Here is a 16,510-nt window from a genome sequence, read left to right as displayed (position 1 = left end):
CACTCTCTGATTGCCATTTCTCTATTTGGAAGTTGGACTTTTTGGACACTTATAGGGGTTTCTCAAATCATGATCCCAGAGTTTTGGTGGATATATTGGGATCTTATTAAGGCAGTCGTCATCTGTTCATACTTTAAGAGTTTGTCTTCACGAAGAGGCAGTGCTGTATTTCGGCATGTGCCTTCAGAGCACCTGGGGGCCGGTCATTTGACTCTTCTCCGTTGAGCGCGGGGTCAGCGAGGGGGCTGGGTCTCTCACCCTGATTCTGAGCGCGGCAGCCGCCCACCGCCCCCCGTGGCCTTGGTGCAGTGCTCCCTCAGGGCTTGCTGTTTGTGTACCTTTTATGTGGGGTTGTTGCACATCGTTTCAGGTGCATGTCTCACTCATCACTGAAACAGCTTCTGGACGATGGAGAACTGCCTAGTGATTAAGTTGCCCGCCCCCTCATTAGGCCTCTGCAGCTTAGCTGGTGTTTCACCCGCGACCAGCGTGGGCAGCTGCCCCCTTGAAGTGCTGCTCTCCTGTCTTAGCTTCGGTGATGCTCAGAGCTGAGCGCTCCTCACTCCGCAGGTGGCCTCTCCACGCCCCGCTCCCGCGGGCCACCTCCCTTGACCTGCTCCTTCACCGTGTGACTGTCACCGATGTGAACATCACTGAACGCGTCCACCTGCTTGTCCCACCAGCCCCTCCAATGGCGGGTCTAAAATAATCGCCTTCTTCACCCCGCCCCAAGCCAGCTTCTCCACTCCACGTGCCCACTTCTGTCTGCGGTCACCCCTCAGGTGCGTCACGGGTGTGCCCCTGCTGTGTGCCACCTGGGGAGCCTGGTGGCCTGGAGGGAGGGTGGGGACAAGGAGGGCAGGCGGCAGACGCGGACGCCTCTTCACAGCCCTACGGTGGACGCCAGTGCAGCTCAGACTCAGCGTGTGCTCGGAGGGGAGGGGGGGTTTGGAAGGATTATTAGTCGGTTACAATGTCTCTGCAGAAAGAAAAGTTACTTAAAAGCAAAAATGAGCTGTTGAAGTTTGTAATGAAGAGACCGGATTTCACTGCATAAAGACTTGGATGATTTATAAGTCTTTAAACCCCAGTGGAGGAAAAGTTATTACTTAATAATATCTTAGACATTCACTCTTACTTAAAGAATCTCGGTAGAAGACAAATTAGAAACTTCAGGTGCTGTTTTTGGCTCTGCCGGAAGGTTGGGGCAAATTATATTCCTGTCATGGGCAATTTGGAGCTTGAGGACAACAGCACAGTTAGAACATGAACTTTTAGAGCCAGCTTTGACCACAGCAGAGAGACTGTGAAGGCTGAAGGTCAAGAGTATGATTGATTGGGTGATTAGAATTCCTTTTAAAACAAATTAGAGGTGGCAGGTTTGCCACTGGCAAAAAGTACTGCAAGGAAATGAATCTCATCAGCATATAAAACTTCTTGGATCATCAAAAAAGGATTTAATGTTTAAAATATAAGTACACACACAGACACGACCTGCATAGGAATCCCTGTTCGTGCTGTTTTGCTGTGTTATGTCTAGCCTGGTTTTTCTGTTAAATAATATACAGGCACTCGATTGGGCATGTTTTTAACTTGGAATTTAGTGGCTCTTAAGCTAAATGTTGGGGCTTCCTAGGTGGCGCAGTGGCAAGGACCACGCCTGCCAATGCAGGAGATGTAAGAGATGTGGGTTTGATCCCTGGGTTTGGAAGATCCCCTGGAGGGGGAAATGGCTACCCACTCCAGTATTCGTGCCTGGAGACTCCCATGGACAGAGCAGCCTGGAAGGCTACAGGCCATGGGGCTGCAAAGAGTCGGGCATGACCAAGAATCCGAGCACTAACGAACCTCAAGAGGTTCCTGTCACTGAAGCCCAACCGTGAACATTAAGTGTGTTTGTCAGCTCAGTTTATCCACTTTCTGGATTTGTCTTTATATTTGGGGTCTTCAGAGAAAGGTGTGTGTGTAAGGGGGGTGTGTGGTGTCTGTCTCCCGGAGAGAAGGGTGAGGCGGTGGTCACTGGAGGAGTAAGATTTCTCGGGAGGGTCTTCAGAGAAAGGTGTATGTGTAAGGGGGGTGTGTGGTGTCTGTCTCTCGGAGAGAAGGGTGAGGCGGTGGTCACTGGAGGAGTTAGATTTCTCGGGAGGGTCTTCAGAGAAAGGTGTGTGTGTAAGGGGGGTGTGTGGTGTCTGTTCTCCCGGAGAGAAGGGTGAGGCGGTGGTCACTGGAGAAGTTAGATTTCTCGGGAGGTTCTTCAGAGAAAGGTGTGTGTGTGAGGAGGGTGTGTGGTGTCTGTTCTCTCGGAGAGAAGGGTGAGGCGGTGGTCACTGGAGAAGTTAGATTTCTCGGGAGGGTCTTCAGAGAAAGGTGTGTGTGTAAGGGGTGTGTGTGGTGTCTGTTCTCCCGGAGAGAAGGGTGAGGCGGTGGTCACTGGAGAAGTTAGATTTCTCGGGAGGGTCTTCAGAGAAAGGTGTGCATGTAAGGGGGGTGTGTGGTGTCTGTCTCCCGGAGAGAAGGGTGAGGCGGTGGTCACTGGAGGAGTAAGATTTCTCGGGAGGGTCTTCAGAGAAAGGTGTGTGTGTAAGGGGTGTGTGTGGTGTCTGTTCTCCCGGAGAGAAGGGTGAGGCGGTGGTCACTGGAGGAGTTAGATTTCCCGGGAGGGTCTTCAGAGAAAGGTGTGCGTGTAAGGGGGGTGTGTGGTGTCTGTCTCCCGGAGAGAAGGGTGAGGCGGTGGTCACTGGAGGAGTGAGATTTCCCGGGAGGGTCTCACATGTCAGACACCAAGCTGTCCACTTCCATGTTTGCTACATCCTCACAGTCACCCTGGCCTGGTAAGGGTTGCAGATATTTGCAGTTTCAAAGACAAAGAAGGAAAGCAGGTGAGAAGATACCTAAAAAGAACTAAGAGTAAAGTAGCAATGATGACAATAAAGATTGTTAGAAATGAACGTTGCTTCAATGTAACCATCCTGGTGTTTTTATTCTAGCCTTTTGGGGGAGCATTTTGAGTCTTAGGTAGTCAAAGAGGTTAAAGTTGGCTATTAAGAGGGATACACAGGGGCTAGTTAAGTCTCTACTTTTGTATATGCTTGAAAGTTTTCAAAATGAAGTGACTTTTAAATGATGAAGCAAAGTAAAATAGTCTTGATTATAATTAAAGGAGAAAGAATTTTTATGAATTTCAGGGTGACTTTTTTTCTCCTTTCTTCTTCACTATCAGACCTGTGTGATAGCATTAGCCTGTGAACCTATTTTTGAGGCAAAATTGTTCACAAACAATTTAGGAAATAGACAAAATCATTTTCTTTTTTTTAATGTGATCTCTCAGTTCTGTGTGTGAGGACTGCAGAAATCAGGTGGTTTCTTCATCTTCATCCGATGGCAGTGGGTTTGTCCCAACACCAGAGCATCTGCCCTGGAAGGCAGCCCAGGGCTGGAGCTGTCTCACTGCACAAGATGTACAGCTCTGGGGACAGGGGGAGTCAGAGGCTAGTCACTGAGCATCTGTTTCTGCAGAACACGAAGTGGGGCCTGAGGGGGTGCTCCAGAGACCGGAACGGAAGAGAGCAGCTCGCATTCATGGAGGACTGCCCTGTGCCCGTGGTCTCTCAACACTTCCTGGATGGCCAGTCCTCACAGCAGATCCATGAGTTAGGGGCGAGTCTATCTCGTTTCCTTTCTTTTTTATTATGATAAAATGTATAAGACAAAAATTACTGTCTTAAACATTTTTAAATGTGCAGTTCAGTGGCACTAAGGACATTCACATGTTTGGGTAAACCTTCACCACCATCCAACTCAGAACTTCTTCATTTCCCCAAACTGAACCTCTCAGCTGAGATCAGTTCAGTCGCTCAGTCGTGTCCGACTTTTTGTGATCCCGTGGGCTGCAGAATGCGAGGCTTCCCTGTTCATCACCAACTCCGAAGCTTGCTCAAACTCATGTCCATCAAGTCGGTGATGCCATCCAACCATCTCATCCTCTGTCACCCCCTTCTCCTCCTGCCCCCAGTCTTTCCCAGCATCAGGGTCGTCTTCAGTGAGTCAGTTCTTCGCGTCAGGTGGCCAAAGTATTGGAGTTTTAGCTTCAGCATTAGTCCTTCCAATGAATATTCAGGACTGATTTCTTTTGCGATTGAATGGTTGGATCTCCTTGCAGTCCAAGGGACTCTCAAGAGTCTTCTCCAACTCAGTTTTCTTTATAGTCCAACTCTAACATCCATGCATGACCACTGGAAAAACCACAGCCTTGACTAGACGGACCTTTGCCAGCAAAGTAATGTCTCTGCTTTTTAATATGCTGTCTAGGTTGGTCATAGCTATTCTTCCAAGGAGTAAACGTCTTTTAATTTCATAACTGCAGTCACCATCTGCAGTGATTTTTGAGCCCAAGAAAATAGTCAGTCACTGTTTCCTTTGTTTCCCCATCTATTTGCCATGAAGTGCTGCAAACAGATGCTATGATCTTCATTTTTTGAATGTTGAGTTTTAAGCCAGCTTTTTCCCTCTCCTCTTTCACTTTCATCAAGAGGCTCTTTAGTTCCTCTTCGCTTTTTGCCATAAGGGTGGTGTCATCTGCATATCTGAGGTTATTGATATTTCTCCTGGCAATCTTGATTCCAGCTTGTGCTTCATCCAGCCCGGCATTTCGCATGATGTACTCTGCATATAAGTTAAATAATGCTGAGAGTATACAGCCTTGACGTACTCCTTTTCCAATTTGGAACCAGTCCTTCGTTCCACGTCTGGTTCTAACTGTTGCTTCCTGACCTGCATGCAGATTGCTCAGGAGGCAGGTCAGGTGGTCTGGTGTTCCCATCCCTTTAAGAATTTCCCACAGTTTGTTGTGATCCGCACAGTCAAAGCTTTTAGCACAGTCAATGAAGTAGCAGTAGACGTTTTTGTGGAACTCTCTTGCTTTTTCTGTGATCCAACAGATGTTGGTGGTTTCATCTCTGGTTCCTCTGTGTTTTCTAAATCCAGCTTGAGCATCTTGACGTTCTCAGTTCTACTGTTGAAGCCTTGCTTGAAGAATTTTGAGCATTACTTTGCTAGCATGTGAGATTAGTACGATTGTGCGGTAGTTTGAACAGGTTGGCAATGCCTTCCTTTGGGATTGGAACGAAGACTGACCTTTTCCAGTCCTGTGGCCACTGTTGAGTTTTCCAGATTTGCTGGCATATTATGTGCGGTACTAACCTCCGTCCTCACTGAACTCCTAACTCCCCAACCCTCCTCCGGAGCCCCTAGCAACCACCATTCTCTCTGTTTCTGTACGTACTCATATACCTGAAATCAAACAGCGTTTTGTCTTTTCATAACTGGCTTATTTCACTTGGCATAGTTATCTTCAAGGCTCGTCCACATCAGAGCGTATCAGAGTTCCCTTCCTTTTTAAGGGTGAGCAATTCTTCACCTTGGGTGTGCACCACATTTTATCCACGGCTGTGTTGACGGGCACTTGGGCCGCGTTCCCGTTCTGGCTGTTATGAATATACTGCTGTGACCACGGGTGTGCAGATATCTGTCCCTCTGTCTGCTCACAGCTCTTGGGGGCCTAGTCCCAGACGTGGCGCTGCTGGACCCTGTGGTGATTCTGTGTTTGATGTTTTTAGGGACCACCAGATTGTTTCTGCAGCGGCGGCGCCGTCGTGTGTTCCCGCCCGCTCTGCGCGAGCGTGCTGGTTTCTCCAGGTTGGAGGTAGGTCCGTGTCCTGTTTCAGCGTCACAGCGGGGGGGCGGGGGCGGGGAGGCTGCGTGTGCTCACACCGCGTGCAGACCTAGTCCGAGCCCGGTCTGCCTCTCCAAACGCTGACGCAAACGCAGAGGAGGTGCAGAGGCTCGGAGACGCGGTTCAGGGCACTGCACGGTTCAAACCCAGGCCGTCTGCTTCACAGCTCATGTTGTTAAACATCTTAGCTTTAATATCTCTATATGTTTTTTTCCCTGCCTTTCTAAATTTATGCTGTAAAATGTTCTCTTATTTGAACTATCTTTCAGGATGTATGCAATATGTTTGATTTTATTTAAATTCTTGGGTCAAATTTTGCCTGTAAATGCTTTGAATAAATGCAAATTGATCCTGCGGAAGTTTTGTATATATCTCTGCTCTGCCTACCCCTGCCAGAAGTTTGCTTTCCAGTAAAACTAAATAAAACTATCTAAGCTGAATTTAAAAGGGGGGAGGGGGTTTTGAACAGATCAGTGGTAAACACTGAGGACTTTAAAAAAAACTCAGATAAAGTGAATTTTCCGTCTTTATCGGTATAGGAGCAGCAGCTTGGAAGTGTGTCCGTTTCTTTGATCCTTGTGTGTGATTTGCTGAGAGCTTCTGCATCGTCCCTCACAGACGCGGTCGTGCGGGGCCTGGTGGCGTCCTGAAACAAGCTCGTTCCCTGGGGGACGCTGGCTCAGCAGGGGCCGAGGGTCAGCTCCCGGCTCGGCCTGGGTGCACAGCGCCCCACGGTGCTGCCAGGGAGGTGCCCCCTGCAAACGCAGGCCGAGGGTTTCTTCACCCTGCTCCTCCGGGCAGGCCCTCTGGGTGGGTGACCTCTCCTGTGCTGCGTTTTAATGGTGTATGTGTGGCGGGGAGCTGTGTGTGCGTGGCCCCGAGCCCCTCCCAGGCCGGGGTGAGTGGCTGGTCCGCCATCGTAGCTGGTGGAGGTGTAGACAGAGGGCCCACAGTCACGCTCAAGCTGACCCTGCTCTGGATGGTGTCTGCGGAATCGTCCTGAATCCGGCGGCTCCCAGCCGTGGCCTGCACCGCAGTCCACCTCCAGGGATCCTCCGGTCACTGGCCTGGCCTGCGCCCTGGTCGTGGGGGTTTTTAAAGAGCGTCACAGATGGTTCCAAATGGTACGGCCCAGGTATGCAGCTGTTGCTCTCATTTCTCTTGAGCACCTCATGCTTTGGGTTCTAATTAAGATTTTTCTCATCACAAAAGCTCCACAACTGTCTTCCTCCAGTGCCCTTATTAGCAGGGCTCCCTCTCTCCCACGGGCCTCTCTCCTGTGTTGGAAGGTGGTGTTCACGTCCGCACTGAAGCCGTCTCTCTGCTCGTGACTGGGCGCTGGTGGCTGGAGGTGCTCGTCTCGCTCCCTCTGCGGAAACTTGAGTTGGGGAACGCAGAGGCAGGGCAGGGATGTGCTGGCCCAGATTTCTCTGTCAGCTCCGGGTCACTCTGCATCCGAGGGCAGTTTCATCCCCTAAGCTGAAGGCTCTGGTGGGTTTCGCAGACGCCCGTGTGGCCGCACCCGCGGTGTCCCGTTCTCTGCCTGAGCAGCGGTGACAGGTGGTTTCTCCTCCCCCTCCCACTTTTATGATGATGCATTTCTGGGCGCAGTCATTCCTCTTTGCTCCAGATGTGAAAATCTGAGCTTACTTCCTTTCAATAAATGATGGAAAAACCCGGGGGACCCCCTGTAAATCTGGTAAACAGATAACTAGGCTGGCAGCGCATGTGGCTGCCTGGGGAGTCCTTGGCCTCGTGATGCTCGTAATCAGGGGATTGACTGGGCTTAGCAGATGGGCGCCGCTCGTGTTTTCCTCGTCGCTGACAGGTGCGTGAGGGCTGTGGGGGGCTCTGCCCCCGGGACACCGAGCGCCCCACCCCCTTCCCCGCGGAAGGTGGCAGCCGGGCTTGCTGACCTGGGCTTGTCCCCTTGTCGTCGCGATCAAGGCCTGCGTTCGTTTTTAAAATGATTATCTTTGAACAATGGAAGCATCAGAGATGGATCACTGAAAGCCAAGGAATAGAACAGGAGAGCCCCCCCACCCCGGCTTTGCTGTCCTAAAGCCGTGATTATAGGTTGTTAACATTATCGTTTTTTCTCCAGTGATTTTTACATGGTTGTACCTGTTGCTTCACATCTGCCTTTCTTCTTACTGCTGTGCAGTCTTCGTCATTACCGTTGTGATGGTTGCATGATATTCTGTTGCGATTCCATACCACCGAGTCTTGGCTCTGCTGTTGACAAGTGCCTTGCTCCCAGCTTCTCGTGGCTGTTAATAACACCACAAGGTACATCTTTGTGCTTGTAGCTATTTCCATATTTTCAATTAGTTTCTTATGATAGAGTCCCTAGTGGTATTACTAGGTCAGAGAATAGGAACAGTTTTATGGCTTCTGAAACATTCTGCCAGATTGCTTTCCAGAGGAGTGGAACCAACTCACAGTGCCATCACAGCGTCGTTCGTTTCCCAGATGGCCAGCCAGGATTAGGAGGCAGCCTCTCACAGCAGGGGAGGAGGGGTGTGGGTGTATGTGTGTGCACATTGGTGCGCGTGTGTGCATGGGCTGTGTGTGTGTGTGTAAAACTTCTGGGTTTGTGTGTGCACTGATTTAAGCCTCAGTGCCATGATGTATTGTTCTTAGTAGGAATATGCTCGGTGTCCATTCCCACCTAAGTCGTGTAGTTCACAGTTTAATACAGAGCGTGGTAGACGTGGAGTGGGGCTTCCCAGGTGGCTCAGTGGCAAAGAATCTGCCTGCAATGCAGGAGTTGCAGGAGACTCGGGTTCAATCCCTGGGTCAGAAAGATCCCCTGGAGGAGGGCACGGCAGCTCACTCCAGTATTCTTGCCTGGAGAATCCCTCGGACAGAGGAGCCTGGTGGGCTACAGTCCACGGGGTCGCAAAGAGTCAGACACTCCAGAAGCAACTTAGCATATGTGCACACACAAGACTTGGAGTTAAGCAACTATATATACATTTTCTATTTCCCTGGAATTTGAAATTTTTAAAAACTTGGCAAAGGTGAATTGGCAAGCACATTTAGCCATTGTGATGAGGTTCTGATTAGCCCCCTGCTTTTCAGGAATGTCTGACGGTTTGGAGGTAAAGGTGGATTTTGAGGGGTTCAGGAAATAGGAGGGGAGGGCCTGGGAGAACCCGAGCATGTGCTCAGGAGGAAAGCTAGCCTGGCTGCGGACTTCACTGCTGAACATTCTTAAGGATGCTTCAGTGGAGGGCTGAATTGAGGATTTTGGAGTTCTGTCTAGGCTTTGTGGGAAAGGTACTGTGATTCATTAGCAGTTTGTTCTAGGTCTTTGTCATTGTAATTTTCTTCAATTCTTTATATTTTCCATTGGATCCTAAGCATTTAGTGCCTTTAGCTAGAGGCTGGACCTTTTGAAGCCGGTTGTCTTTCTGTCCCTTCCCTGAAGGGCTGTGTATCATGTGTGCAGGTGGTGGTTTTGTGCCTTCTGGTTGAATGGTGAGTGACTGAGTGAACGAAGGCGTGAGGGACATTAGTGCTCCATCTTCGTGGTTCCGGGAGGTGTTCGGAAGCCCGGCAGGCAGGTGACGGGTCCGACGTGCAGAACCTGCAGCGCGTGCTGTCTGGGGTACAGGAACATGTATTCTGAGCTGAGAAATCTAGGAGAGGTAATGCTGGAAAAGACCGTAGACGTGTGTACGTACGCCTCCAAGGCGCCTGACAGGAACTCCCCGTTAGACGGGTGGGGAAGCCGAGCCGGTGAGGCCGCGTGTCCTCCCCCGGGGCATCCCGGGTGGGCGGCACCTGGGAGCTCAGAGCTGCCTCTCCCGGCTCCCTGTGCAGCGTCCTTCACTGTGTGGTCTCAGGGGAACTTGCGGTGCTTGTTTTGCCACCCCCACCCCCACCATGCCCTCACCTGATGTGTGCTTGGGGTGCTCTTCGGTATACACCCACATTTCCCCTCCCTTCTGGCTGTGCAGATATGTGTGTGAAGCTTGTGACCTTGATGCAGCAGTCAGACTGGGCTCCAGAGCGGTACAGGCCGAGAGATGTGTCCTGAGAGCCGAGAGAGAGCACGGGATCAAAACTCAGTTCGGGACCAAATTAGAACTTCGTGCTGTCTCTGAGTTTGATCCGTGTTAGTTGCGGTACATGATTTGAGTGTGCATTTGCCACAGCTGCGATCCTTGCGAAAGTCTCATCACGGTCCACATGCGCCGAGCAGAGACTGAAGGTCGTCAGGGAGCAGCGACCCCGGCGGCTAAGAGCAGAAGCCCCGTGGGGGGTGCTCCGCTTCCCTCCCCCAAGCCCCGCTCCCTCTCCAGCCCCCACCCCGTCACTGGCATGCTGGGGCTCAGGAGAGGAAGCGCCCGAGGTGGATGTCAGCTGGGACTCGAGGACACAACGCAGGGGCGCGTCAGCCGCGGGCTCCCGCAGCCGCCCCGCGGGGTCCGCCCGGGACTCGAGCTAGGCCCCCCGCCGGGGCCCCAGGCCCGCAGCTCGGTCACCTGGGCAGCTCGGAGCGGTCCTCGCTCCTGGGTACTTGGGTTTGGGATTGGTGGGTGTTTACGTTTCAAGAGAGCTTTTCCCGAGTTCCTGTAACTGTGGGGCGCTGGGTGTGACAGCTCGGCGGCGCTGGCTCCGTGTGTGCACCCCTTCCTTCCTGGGGGACACGGGTCCTCCAGGCAGGCCCCCCGTGGCCCCGCGCTCAGCGGGTTTGTCTCCACAGCCCTGGAGACCAGCGCGGCCTGCCTTCCGTGCAGGAGCCGCTGACCTGGGTGCTCAGCCCAGAGCCGTCAGGACAGGGTGACCGGCCTGCCCGGGGCGTTCGCTGTGATGTGCTGAGGTCAGCACCTTTTTACTCTGTTCTCAACACGGTTAAAGTTGTTTCCGTGAGAGGAGCTCGAAGCTTCTTCTCAAAAATGCAGACAATAAGGAGAGAAAACTTAATCAAGTTCCTTCCACCTGAATGCCAGCCGCTCATAATATTAAAAAGTTTTCTTTCATTCCTTTCTGCTGTGTAATTTTTATGTGGTTCTTATCAGACTGTTTATGAAAGTTTTACCTTTTTCTTTTCTGTATCGCATATGATTTTTCTTGTTACTGTATAATTTCCTTTACCAAAATTTAATCTTTCACTGATCAGCCTACATTGAAATGTATGCTTGTTCTGTCATCATGGGGACCAGAAGCTCGTCCTTCTCCCACAGTGAAATAATGCTGGCTGCCCCCGAGTGTTACTGTCTTTAACACAGCAGGGTTTTCTGTATATGAGACTACAGCGCTTTCTTTCCCTTTTAACTTCTGTGTATTAAAACATGTGCACATGTATGCAACCCTGATAAATGTTACTAAGGGAAAAAATAATTTATACAGTGTTTTCTTTATGTGTAGGTTGTTGTGTTAAACTCAGATCCACTTATTTCTATGCCGTCCTCTTTAGATTTGGGAAACTCTTTAAGATTGAGACTTTCTCAACTTTTGACCTTGGTGGCTTAGTCAGCTGAGGAGAGGACCATGAGCCTCTTTTTCAGGCTGGGCGCGGAGGGTGAGTAAGAACCTAGAGTCTGTAGGTGATGAGTACACGGGGCTCGTGGTGGGGTCCAGCTGGCAGGAATGGGAGACCAGAGGCCTCCGCAGACCACGTGCTCCCGTAACGTGATGCAGTTTCAGTCCAGGTTGATGTGACCTCTTCAATGTGGCTTCCTGCAGTTTACCCACTGTGGATTTGTTTGGGGGCGCAAGTTAGTAGAAATAACTTTGCTTGCATCATTGGCTCTAGTGAATGTTTTTGGGTTTTATGCATTACACATACATATTCATCCACAAACCAAATTTAGGTGTGTAAAGCTCTTTGACTTCTTTCTTTTTTTTTTTGCTCTTTGACTTCTAATGAACACTTACACGTGTACAGAGTCTAAAGCCTGTAGGTAATTTAGAAACAAGCAGACGACTTGGGACCATCTTCTGGAAGCAGTTCAGGTTATGAGTGACACTGCAGTCCTTCCAAAGGTGCCTTTTGAATGAAAACAGGGCAGTCTCACTCATAGTATCCGTTTGCCCAGAAGTTACAGTATTACAGTGCCAAGAGCCTGTCTTCTGGGCTTTGCTTACTATTAATCTGTAATAAGTCTCGTGGCTTTTCTTTGTGGAGTGTGTGTGTGTGTTTTAGGTGAGTTTTCTGTCCATTCTCCCTCACACGTAGCAGCCCTGGGAGGCAGCAGGCGGGAGATGTCTTTATCACCTGAGGACTTAACTGTTTGACGTCTGAGGACACTGTTGCCCGCTTAGAAACGACGTCAGCAGTGGTGCAGAACATTGGAGTGACCCAGCAGGGAGAACCAAGGGAAATCAGAACTGAAAGACTGGGCCCACGCCTGCAGCCGCTGGGGATGTGCTCACTGAGGAGGGTTTTGAAGAGTTGGGTTGTTCCCAGGATGGGTTCAGAAGGGAGGGGCTCCCTCTTCTTGCCCCCTGTTCTGGGCCGTCACTTCCTAAAGGGCCGGCGCTCAAGATTTTCAAGAGCACGGTGCCCGCTGTTGATGTATCACTTTTAAAGGGGTCCAGCCTGGACTCCAGAAAGGAGATCAGACCAGTCAGTCCTAAAGGAAATCACCTGTATGTTCATCAGAAGGACTGATGCTGAAGCTCCGATACCTTGGCTACCTGATGCGAAGAGACTCACTGGAAAAGACCCTGATGCTGGGAAAGATTGAGGGCAGGAGCCGAAGGGGACGACGGAGGGGGAGGTGGTTGGAGGGCATCACCCATGCAATGGGCTTGCGTTTGAACAAACTCCGGGAGATAGTGAAGGGAAGGAGATGGCATGCTGCAGCCCATGGGGTCACAAAGAGTCAGACGTGACTTAGCGACTGAACAATGGCAGGCCTGGACGTGAATAAGAAATGGGCGCCCAGTGTGTTGCAAGTGCTGTGAGTGCTGGAGGCCGGTGTTGGGCGGTGAGATCGGTGTCCCTGTTGGCCCTACTCCCGTGGCCTTGGGGTCAGTGGGGAAACTGAGGCTCAAGAGCAAACCCAGCACCGGGCCTCCTGTGGTGTAACGGGGGAGATGCACGTTGCCAGAGAGCTTGAAGCATGGCCTCTAACCCCGATCTGAGGCTTCTGGGGTTGGGGTCGGGCGTGTGAGGGTATGTGTGAGTGTGTGTTGGGAGGGTGGGGAGTGTGAGGGTGTGCGTGAGTGTGTGTTGGGAGGGTGGGGAGTGTGAGGGTGTGCGTGAGTGTGTGTTGGGAGGTGGTGGTGCCTGCCGACTGACTGTCACCCTCAGGCTTGTGACTCTTTGGGTGTGGGGTATGCTGGGGCATTGGGAGTTGTCAAGCTTCTCAGGTCTCAATGTGCAGCAAAATTTGGGCTCTCCAAGCCTTACGTGGCATATGGGTTTTATCCACAGAATGTGTTTGGTATTAAGGAGCCACTGAAGGACAACCTAGACAGCATATTAAAAAGCAGAGACATTACTTCGCCAATGAAAGTCCGTCTCGTCAAGACTGTGGTTTTTCCAGTGGTCATGTATGGATGTGAGAGTTGGACTATAAAGAAAGCTGAGCACCGAAGAATTGATGCTTTTGAACTGTGGTGTTGGAGAAGACTCTTGAGAGTCCCTTGGACTGCAAGGAGATCCAACCAGTCCATCCTAAAGGAGATCACTCCTGGGTGTTCATTGGAAGGACTGATGCTGAAGCTGAAGCTTCAATGCTTTGGCCACCTGATGCAAAGAGCTGACTCATTTGGAAAGACCCTGATGCTGAGAAAGATTGAGGGTGGGAGGAGAAGGGGCTGACAGAGGATGAGATGGTTGGATGGCATCACCAACTCAATGGACATGGGTTTGCGTGGACTTCGGGAGTTGGTGATGGACAGGGAGGCCTGGCGTGCTGTGGTCCATGGGCTCTCGAAGAGTCAGACACGACTGAGCAACTGAACTGAACTGAAGGACTTTAACCAGTAAAGTGGTTAAAGCTGGTTCACATGGCTTGGATTTCAAGAATAATCTTTTGGGATAAGGAACAGCCCACCTGGCTATTATTTAATAGCTTAAATATTAAATTAATTAGCTTGAAACAGCTAATACTGTTTTAAGGATCTCGGGCCAACGTTATTAAGGATTAAGACCCTTCACTGCCGCAGAACGTCTGATACTGTCACCTTTACTGAGGTGCCACCTGACCTTTGCCCTTTGCTGTGACTTTTGTGTAAAGCTGTCCCATGTCTTTCCTTGCACGCAGAGTCTGCAGAGCTGCTTGGTGGTCTAACCCTGTGTGTGACATCTTGGTCTGGGGCCATAAATACGGTTCTAAAGTCATAAATTATCTGTAATGAAATTCACTATAGATTTACCTAGGTAAACGAATGAATTTTGAAGCCAAAGTCATAGAGGGAAGTCCACTAGAGTGAGGAAAGGGAACAGAGAAGCCACATCTGAAAAATACTAAGACCTGCACGTGAAGAATCTGCAGTGAAGTGATACCTCTCCCCCACCTCTCAAAGGGAGAGTGACAGAACCAGCAAGACAGCATACTTCCCAAAGCATCAAGATATGTTGACGTTAATACAATAGTAGGGATTTTGAAATGGAGTTGTTATTTTGAAATGAATTTGTTTGCTTGATTTCTGAGGAGGAGGCTGGTTTTTAAAGAATTGGGGAACAGGGGGCAGCAGAATCCCCGGCCCTGTTGTGATGGGCTGGTTGTATATATACGTTCAGAGGCGAGTGACCACGATAAACTGCCAGACAGGAGCCTGCTTCACGTAAAGGAGGTCGCTTTCCTCCTGCCGCCTCGTGTGGCGTCAGCAGTGGGTCGCGTGGGACAGAAGGCAGAGTGTGCTGCTGAGGCCCAGTCTGTTGTCCAGTGAGGCATCCTTACAGGAAGCTTCACTGGCCGCCCTAACTGACTGACGGAGCCATGTCTTTGTTGGCTGACACCTGCTTTTAGACGTTATCTGTAGAGAAAAGATCCCTGTAAGGGAAGCAGCCAGAGAGATGTCGGAGGTCAGACGTGCTGCTCCCAGGCTCGTCGAGGGCGAGGGCCTCAATGGATCAGCTGCTTCTCTGAAGCCGGGTCTGTGCTGAGAGTGGTTTTCCTGTAAGTAAATAGTACGTCCAGATAACAGGTCGTAAACAACAGACTGGAAACATGCATAGATTCTTGAAGGTTTGAACATTGTAAACAAGACTGTAAAACCACCAGAACAACACGGTAACAGACCACAAAGATTGACGGGGCGACACGTGAAGAGCTTGGGTGGCCACAGTCCTGTCCTCACAGTAAGAAAGCAAGCTCAACACTCTGACAGTCAGCACCTTTGATTTTTCTCCTCCTCTACTATTTTTTTTCTTTTTCTTATTTAAATTTTTTTCCTTTTTTCTTCATTCTTTTACTTGTAAATGAAGAGTCCACAGAGCTTCTCCAGCCTCCAGGGCCTGAGGCCTTGAATCACCCCAGGATCCTGAAGCTGTTTGACGTGACTGGCACCCGGGAGACACTCCCTCTGGTCATGGGGCGATGCTCGCCTCCCTGCTGGACCATGGCCGCTGGAGGAGGAGGTGGCCTGGGCAGATCCCGCCAGGTGGTGTCCGCTGGGCAGGCCTGGTGTGCGGCCACCAGGGGGCGGCGTCCTCGGGGCCTGAAGCCCGGCCTCCTGCTTTTAGACGGCTGAGCAGCTAGGACGCTGACGGTGGCCTCAGCAGCGTGTCCACCCTCGTCAGCGGGCCGAGCACCTCCCTCTCTCCTTCCTTCTGGGTGTGTTCTGTTCCGTAACAGACAAAACCACGTTGTCACTTCTCCTCTTGATGCTCTGTTAATTTTACAGTATTTCTAATTGCCGATGACAATGACTATTCCCAATAGGATCAGAGACCCAAGACTTACGTTATGGGAAAGGATCTTAGCAATTCCCCTTGTTTACACACTCACAGAGGTTACGTTATTTGCCCAAGGCCACAGCTCGTTGGTCAGAGGACTGAGATTCAAAGGGCTGCATGAGCAGATACTGAGCGGAATGTCCGACTTTTTTTCCTTTGTGTTCATAGAGAGTGGAAACCTGCCTGATCACGTCCTGACCCTGAACCTGGGTGAGAGGCATGTTAGAGGAAGTCATGAGGGACCCCGAGGAGGGACTGGAACCTTACATGGAGGCACCCCCCTCCTCAACCACAAGGACCGGCAGACTGAGTCAGTGCTCTGCATGGGCTGCACGTGGGCGCAGTCCCGGACTCACTGATGGCCTGAGCCTGACCAAGTGATGACCACCTGGGCTCCTGGGCCGCAGGACAGCCCAGCTGGAGGGCTGCGTCGCCCATGTGAAGCCCCCGCCCTCAGCCCTCCCACCCACAGCTGCTTCCTTCCCTGGCCCATGAGCTTGTGCCCTAAACCTCGGGCTCTGCAGCCTCCCAGGCTCAGGTTGTGGCCTCTGGTTGGTGACCCCGTGTCTCTCGACAGTCCAGTCGTGGGAGAGGTGAGACCGCCAGCCATGGTGGGCAGCACTCTTCAGAGCTCCTTGTGAGTCGGCTTGTCTGCAGGCCCCCGAGTCCTTCTCTGCACACGCGGGACAGGGTCCTGATCCCAGACTCTACCCCCGACACCTGGAGGGAAACGGAGCTGTCCAGAGTGCTGGAATCGCTGAGCCTGGACGGAGCCCCGTTCAGCCCGAGGCGCTGTGCCCTCAGGCCTGAGCCCACAAGGGCCAGAGCCCCAGCTTCAGGGGGAGCCTGATCCAGGCCCAACAGGAGGGCGGTGGCCCCTCTGCCCTCCTCACAAGCTGGAGAGCAGACGGGGA

General features: G+C 51.3%; 1 protein-coding gene across 6 annotated transcripts in view; it reads left to right on the top strand.

The window, feature by feature from the left end:
* FARS2 (phenylalanyl-tRNA synthetase 2, mitochondrial) overlaps window positions 1-16,510 on the top strand; it is a 288,633-nt gene that overhangs the window by 9,001 nt on the left and 263,122 nt on the right. For 3 of the 6 annotated variants that reach the window (XM_043908613.1, XM_043908611.1, XM_043908610.1), the window contains exon 2: window positions 5,616-5,701. Coding sequence is in view for 2 of the 6 variants with exons in the window: in XM_043908615.1 (XP_043764550.1) it covers window positions 7,924-8,020 (97 nt within the window). In the remaining 4 variants the exon portion in view is untranslated. Of the gene's footprint in view, window positions 1-570; window positions 783-5,615; window positions 5,702-7,906; window positions 8,021-16,510 lie in introns of those variants that run through there. The other 3 variants (XM_043908612.1, XM_043908615.1, XM_043908614.1) reach the window with 3 other exon arrangements.

This window comes from Cervus elaphus, chromosome 7 (assembly GCF_910594005.1).
Source record: "Cervus elaphus chromosome 7, mCerEla1.1, whole genome shotgun sequence".
NCBI classification, from domain to species: Eukaryota; Metazoa; Chordata; class Mammalia; order Artiodactyla; family Cervidae; genus Cervus; species Cervus elaphus.
This window is presented reverse-complemented; position numbering and strand designations above follow the sequence as displayed.